Raw genomic sequence first — 6614 nt, forward strand, 5'->3', positions numbered from 1 at the left:
CGCGTCCGCCGCCGGAATCCAGGGCTTCACGCGTGACCGCGGCGGCGCTGCCGGCGAAGGGAAGGGGGAGGGGGCGCTCCCTCGCGCACCGGATTATTTTTGGCTCCGCAGCCGGGGCTGCTCGCTGCCTGTCGCGCGCTCACACACACACAGACACACACGCGCACACACACAGACACATGCACACATTTTCTCGCTCTCTCGCTCGCTCTCCTTTGTTTATTTTCTAATCTATATTTTTGTTGGAAGCTCTCCTCTGGGCTCTCTCCCGCCCGCTTGCAAGCTCTCTCGCGGGCCGTCCGGGTGCTCGCTGCTCCCCTCATCGCCCCAGCCCCCTTCCTGGTCTCCCCGAGCGCGGGGTTTGAAGGTCACCTCCTTTCCAGTCCCGGTGCGAGCCGCGCCGCCTCCGCCGCCGCCGCCTCCTCCAGCTGGAGCCGGTGCACGGGCTGCGCTGCCCTGAAGTGCTGCTCGCAGCGGCGCAGCGGCGGCCAGAGCCCGGGGTCCGCGCGGGGTGGGGAAACCCGAACTCGAGGAGGGGAATCCCTCCCCCTTCGCCCCAGCCCCAGCTGCACCGCGGAGGGGCGGGGGCGCTCTGCCAGCCCCGGGATCGGTGGCCGCGACCGGACCCACGAGTGTGCCTCCGGGCCGGAGAGGGAAGGAACGAGCAGAGCACCCCGCATCTGGAGGGGACAGCCGCGCGCCCCGCCCCGGTGGCGTCCGGAGCGAGAGAACTCCGAGTCTCGACCCAGGCAGACAGAGCGAGGAGGAGCGGACCGCGCGCCCGGGATTGAGAACCCTCGCGCTCCAGACCCCCCGCCCAGTGGCCATCAGGGCCCCCGCCGGGCCGAACCCTCGCCGTGCCCAGGCAGGGGCGCCAGGGCGGGGCTGACCTGCCGCGAAGTTGCGGACAGTGCTGGAGAAGCCGGCACCCCCCTTCGCCGCCTCCAGCTCATGGTGAGTGTGGCCGGGGTGCAGAGAGCGCCAGGGAATTCGGGGGTCTGGGGCCGAGGAGAAGGCCACCGCAGCCGGTCGCGCCGGGAGTTCTAGGTAAGTCCAGGCGAAGTCACCGCCTCTGCGCCCCCTGACCTGGCCCAAAGGGTCCCACGGAGGGAAGAGCTGGGTCCCCAGGAGCTGGCCTCCTCCCAGCGCTGATCTGGGTGTGCTGGACGGGAACTTTTTCAGTGTGTGTGGAGCGATCTCGGGGCAGGCTCCCCACCCCCGAGGGACTGAGACCATGACCCCCCCTCCCTCCTGCGTTGCTTCCAGAAATACGTCCTTCCTCGCCCCAGAGCGCCCCTCCGAAGCGCCCGGGCCGCCTGTCGGTCCTCCTGGGAGCGAGCCCTAGGTGCAGGGAGCAGCGGGAACCTGCCTGCGCACTTGGGTTAGTCTCCCCGGCGGGCTGGAAGCGCACCCGGGTCGCTGCCCTTCGTGGGCTCTGAAGGAGGAGGCACCTCGGTGGCCCCGAGGGCGCCTAGAAACGCCGAAGCCCTTGTGCGAGGCGGGGAAGAGGAGGCTCGCTGGGCTGGCTGGAGCGCAGCTGTGTTTATTGGCACCGGGGTCAACGCCCCGAGATGCCGCCTGGACTCCAGGGGAGGGGCCAGCAGGGAAACTCGGGAGTGGGAAACTCCTGCTGCGCCCCTAGATCCTTCGGTGCCTTAGAGCACCTTCCCCTGGAGGAGGAAACCCAGGGGGTAGCAGATCTCCACCCTGCCTCAGAGCACGGGCGGAGGAGGGGGTGGTCAACCCCTGTCGGCTCCAGTCACCCAATTGTCCGGGGAGGCGAGGGCGGGGTCGCCAGGCGCCGCTCCCATCTCCCCGTGCCCAGGAGGCCCCTTGGCTGAGATGCTCCTGGAGCCTCCCAGGCGCCTGCTTCAGGGACCAGGTGTCACGGGAGCCCGGAGACTGCTGGCTCAAGAAGGGAGGGGAAGACCCTGATCCTATCCTGGCCCGGAGCTCCCAACTCCATCCATTCCTTACTGCCAGGGAATAGGGGGCTCATCGCTCCTGGCTGGGCCAGAACTGGGGTGCACTTGGCTGCCCGGGAGAGTCTGGGGCGGGGCTGCTCTCGAGCTTGGAAATACTGGACAGGCAGTCCGGGGAGTTGGCACCCAACCGCGGGTCTTCGCAGTCGAACTTGGAAAGAAGTGGGGGAGGTGCGGAGGAATAGCTTTGTTAGAGCTGAAACATAATGTGTCATAACTTGGGTTTTCGTTTATGATAATGACGATTGCTTATTTGTATTTTTCAACCTAACGTGCGAAGAGACATGGCCTTGACTGCACAAGTTCAGGACGTGCCCAGCCTGAGATCCCTTCCCTGCACCCGCCACCCCCGCCTGGTTCACCCGCCTTCCGTTTATCGTTTATCTTTGTTACAAAGGGGGGGAGAAAAAAGATGAGAGGGCTGCATCCTTTCAATTTTTAAGTGACCACAGTGGGCCTGGCTGGAGCCACTGGCAGAATTATTTTTAGCCAAGATCTTTTATCTTCAGAGGCAAAGGACCTGGGGCCTATGAAGGGTGAAGCTGGCGCTGACAGTGGCTGCGCGGGGAAATACTGGGGCTGAGTCCAACCCTTCTTCCTCTTTGAGTTCATCTGGGAGGCCCTGGGTCCAGGAGAATGTCCTGGGTTTCCCCTAAGTTAGCTTATCGTCCAGTTGGGTTAGGAAAAAAGGCATCATTCCTTACAGTAGTGGAGGTGACACCTTAAGGGTCCAGAAAGTACAGCTTAGTGGCCCAGAAGATCACAGGGCTCCTGGCTCAGTAATCCACCAGCTGTGTGTCCTTGGGAAAGTTACTTTACCTCTCTGTGCCTCATTTTGTTCACCTGTACAATGAGAGTTTCTGTAGTAGTTCTGTCCTCAGAGAGTTTTGGTGAGAATTAAATAAAGCAATAAACACTTAGAACAGGGTCTGGCACATGGTAAGTTCCTGAATTATGTTAGTTTTCTTTCTTCTTCTTCTTTTTTTTTCATAAATAGCTTGCTTTAATTTTTGAGTCACATAAAACGGGTGGGATGGAGAAGGCAGGTAGCTTGCCTTGCACACATGCGTTTTCTTTTAAGTAAACAACAGAATCTTCGAGCCCTCAACGCTAAAGCTGGCCTGACCTCTCCCAAGTTCCAAGGAGGATCAGGGGCGAGCTGCCCTCTGGCTGGGACGTAGGTTGGTGACATCTGACTTGCTGTCTTGACAAGTGTTATACCCTGAAATTAAGTTTTTGCAGCGATTGTGCATTTCCTCTGACCGGAAGAAGAACCCAGCAGGCCTTCAAGTCCTTAGCCTTCCGGACTGGAAACATGGCCTTAGTAATATATTTTTTTTTAATTGGAAAACACTCCTTTAATACATGGACTATTTTGAAAACACAGGAATTAAAGAATGTTAGAAGGGCTTTAGCATTTATCCTGTGATTCACACATTACAATGACTGTGTTTAAATATAAACTTTTGTATTTTTTTTAACTGTATAAACACAACTGTGGTCACTCATTGTCCATTTATAAACCTCTCTGAATGTAGGAATAAATACTTCAATCAAGTTTTTTTAAATTTTACTTTTCATTTTGTTGTGGTAAGAACACAACATGAGAGCTACCCTCTTCGTAGGTTTTTAGGTATATCATATAGTATTGCTAACTATGAGCACAGTGTTGTACAGTAGATCCCCAAAACTTGTTTATCTTTACTGCATCAGGAGCCCCACTTATAGGAGGGCTCTACAATAGTCCAGCTCATCACAGCGGAGAGCAGAGGCTGGTGGCTAGGGTCTAGGGGGAGAGGGGAGTAGGGATTTGCTCACCAACAGGTATGAAGTTTCAGTAACATCTTAGTAAACTGTGCTCCCCTCAGAACATACTCTTTGACATCACCCTGTGGCCCCAGAGCTTTCCACACGGAAACCAAGCTGGAACTTGGGTCTGAGCAGGTTTCTCCTCCTGGAATTGACCCATTCCGCCCTATTTTCTCTTCATGATAATTGATGCTATTTTTTTATCTCCTTCTGTAAGGTCTGAGCACAGGTCTTCTAGACGTCCTCATGTCTCTGATGACTTTAAAAAAAAAATAGTTCAGTCCTTTTAGCTCAAGCCATACCAAGCCATTATATTTTATCAAAGTCCTTTCAGGTAATTTTTTTTTTTATTTTCAGAAAATTGGGTCTGCCCTGTGTATATGTCTGACATTTCACCTTTCCAAAAAGTAGACCACTTTGTTTGCATCCTTTAAGCTGATGTATGGAATAATGAGCATGTTCCAAGAGGGAAATTGTATTTGACACAGAAAATACTTCGGGGACCCAGCGATTTCCCAGTGGCGTGTAAGGAGACTATTGAAATCTGAGCACATTTTCTCTGAAGGACACAGGGCAGCTCATCCTGCCTTTGCCACCCAGCATGGGAGTTCCACAGTAAGCACAGGACACAAATTAATACCGGCTGACATTCCTAAAAGCATCCCTTAATCTGTCACCTCCGCATTCACCCATACAGTTGTCCCGAAGACCTCAAACACGGAGACGATGTTTTCAAAGAAGCAAAGAGGCTCTTCCCAATGTCTGCCTCCATTATTTAAAATACTGCCTCAAGGCACAAGTATAAATATTAAAACTTTAATTAAAGAATCAATCAGTGATGGAACTTCAGAATGAGGGGACCCAGCGCTTTCAGATGATGTCAACAGTGAATACAGGTTGTAAGGCTGGGGGTTATCATGAAAAATGGCCATGTGGAGTTGTAAGGAGAGACAACTGTCCTTACATTTTGAATCTGTAGTCGCTCTGAGCACCACGGTTCATTGCACTGGTTTGTCAGTGGTCACTAGACACAGACGTGGGTGACTGCGACCTGCTCCTCCAGATGGGTGTGTCATCTTAGGGGAAGGGGTGGCTAACTCAGTAAATGCTTACTCTGAACACATGGCACGTTAGACCCTGTGCTTGGTGAACAAAGCAGAGAACTTTGCCTTCTCAGAGTTCCTGCTGTCCCAGAGGAAACCAGACATAGGCAAGATATAGAAATATATTTGTAGAAGGATCATGGAAAAGGTTACAAAAATGATAATGTGGCAATATGATAGTGACTTGGGGGGACTTTTCAAGGAGGAGAGAGGTGATCTCAGACCTACGTGAAAAGAAGTAGCTGACATGTATGGGTCATCCATGCAGACACCTGTCCTGATGGAGCCTCCTTCTAGGACAGTTGTCTGCATGAAGCACGGTTCAGAGAGAGGGACTAGCATGTGCAAAGGCCCAGAGGTGGGGACAGTGATAAAATTATATAAATGAAGTGCGGTCCTACAGGCCCTTGAGGCCTGAGAAGGAGTTGGGTTTTATCCTAAGGGGAAGCCATTGGAAGGTTTTATACACAGAAATGCCATGCTATATTTATGGCTTAAACATTATGGGAAAATTGTTAGATGTTTTCGAGATGAATAAATAAACAAGCGTGCCTTCCTGGCCAGCCAGCTCTTTTCTCAAAGTTCCAAGTCATCTCCATAACCAAATTTGGTCTGAGGACTTAGTGACATCTGCAGAGGTAAGCCTTATAACATCTAAAAGATTAAACTTTATTTCTCCCCCCTCCTTTGTGGGCTTAGACCAAAATTTTCCATTCAGGAAGAGAGATTAGTTTATAGGGAAAAAGAGCCTTGTTTCCCAGTAATGCTCGTGGTGTGTGGGTGGAAGACCCTGGGAGGATACATCTGTATGCATTAGCCTACTTAGCCGTTCTTTCTCTGGGGCATCCCTTCAAAGAGGCAGTGCCCCCTCCCAAATCCTTTCCATGTCTTGGCTGCTGCCTCTCCTGGGAGTTCCTGAGAACAGTTGTGCACAGGTCCTCCTTGTTGATCGTCCGTCCAGGTAGGTTCTCTTTCAGAGTGTGGCCCCGGTAGGTGGCCTTGGTAAGTGTGGGCCAGGTGCGGAGATACTGACATGAGAGCGAGGTGAGTTGCTTAGGGAGATCTCTGAGTGCAGCTGACACTGTCCATCTTCAGAGGCTCCCCTGGCCTTGGAAGGTGGCGATACGGTTTGATGGACAGTTTGGACATCTGGACAATCTGACTTTCCTCCCACGTTGTCCCTGGAGCCTGTCTCTTTATCTGCAATCCTGGAACTCCGTTACTGCCCTTTATATGCCAGGATGATGCTAATGAGTTCACATGGCTTGAACATGTCCTACACAGCACAGGCTGTGCCCGGCGCTCTCCCTACGTGGCTGTGGACCATGCTGTGTCGTTCGGGCACGTGCCCATCTCCCCCACCTCCCACCAGTTCACCTTGCTCGCTTCCTACTCATCCTTCAGGTTACAGCTCCAAAGTCCCGGGCTCAGGGAAACCCTCCCTGTTTCCCTGTGTGGATTTTCCTTCTTTACCGTCATCCCAGGGGCATTTTACAGTTACTGGAGTGACTGTTTGATCCTTTTTCTCTCACTCCACCGGACAGTAAACTCCAGGTGGAGCATGCACACACCTGCTCGGACGTCACTGGATCCCTAGCATCTAGCGTAGTGCGCAGCACAGAGCACAGGAAATAACGAGTTATTCCATCTGCTGCTTCCGGCATGCTTTGAGGTTGTTTCTTTTCAAATACCCATTTTGCAGATAGATAGTGAGGTGTAG

General features: G+C 53.1%; 1 protein-coding gene across 3 annotated transcripts in view; it reads left to right on the top strand.

Moving 5' to 3' along the window:
* Positions 1-207: 207 nt before the first annotated feature.
* RBFOX1 (RNA binding protein, fox-1 homolog (C. elegans) 1) overlaps positions 208-6614 on the top strand; it is a 1551452-nt gene continuing 1545045 nt past the window's right edge. For 2 of the 3 annotated variants that reach the window (XM_012647564.1, XM_012647568.1), the window contains exon 1: positions 208-1047. Coding sequence is in view for 1 of the 3 variants with exons in the window: in XM_012647562.1 (XP_012503016.1) it covers positions 952-954 (3 nt within the window). In the remaining 2 variants the exon portion in view is untranslated. The remainder of the gene's footprint in view (positions 1048-6614) is intronic. The other variant, XM_012647562.1, reaches the window with a different exon arrangement.

The sequence above is a fragment of the Propithecus coquereli genome, unplaced genomic scaffold, assembly GCF_000956105.1.
Source record: "Propithecus coquereli isolate 6110/MARCELLA unplaced genomic scaffold, Pcoq_1.0 Scaffold27, whole genome shotgun sequence".
NCBI classification, from domain to species: domain Eukaryota; kingdom Metazoa; phylum Chordata; class Mammalia; order Primates; family Indriidae; genus Propithecus; species Propithecus coquereli.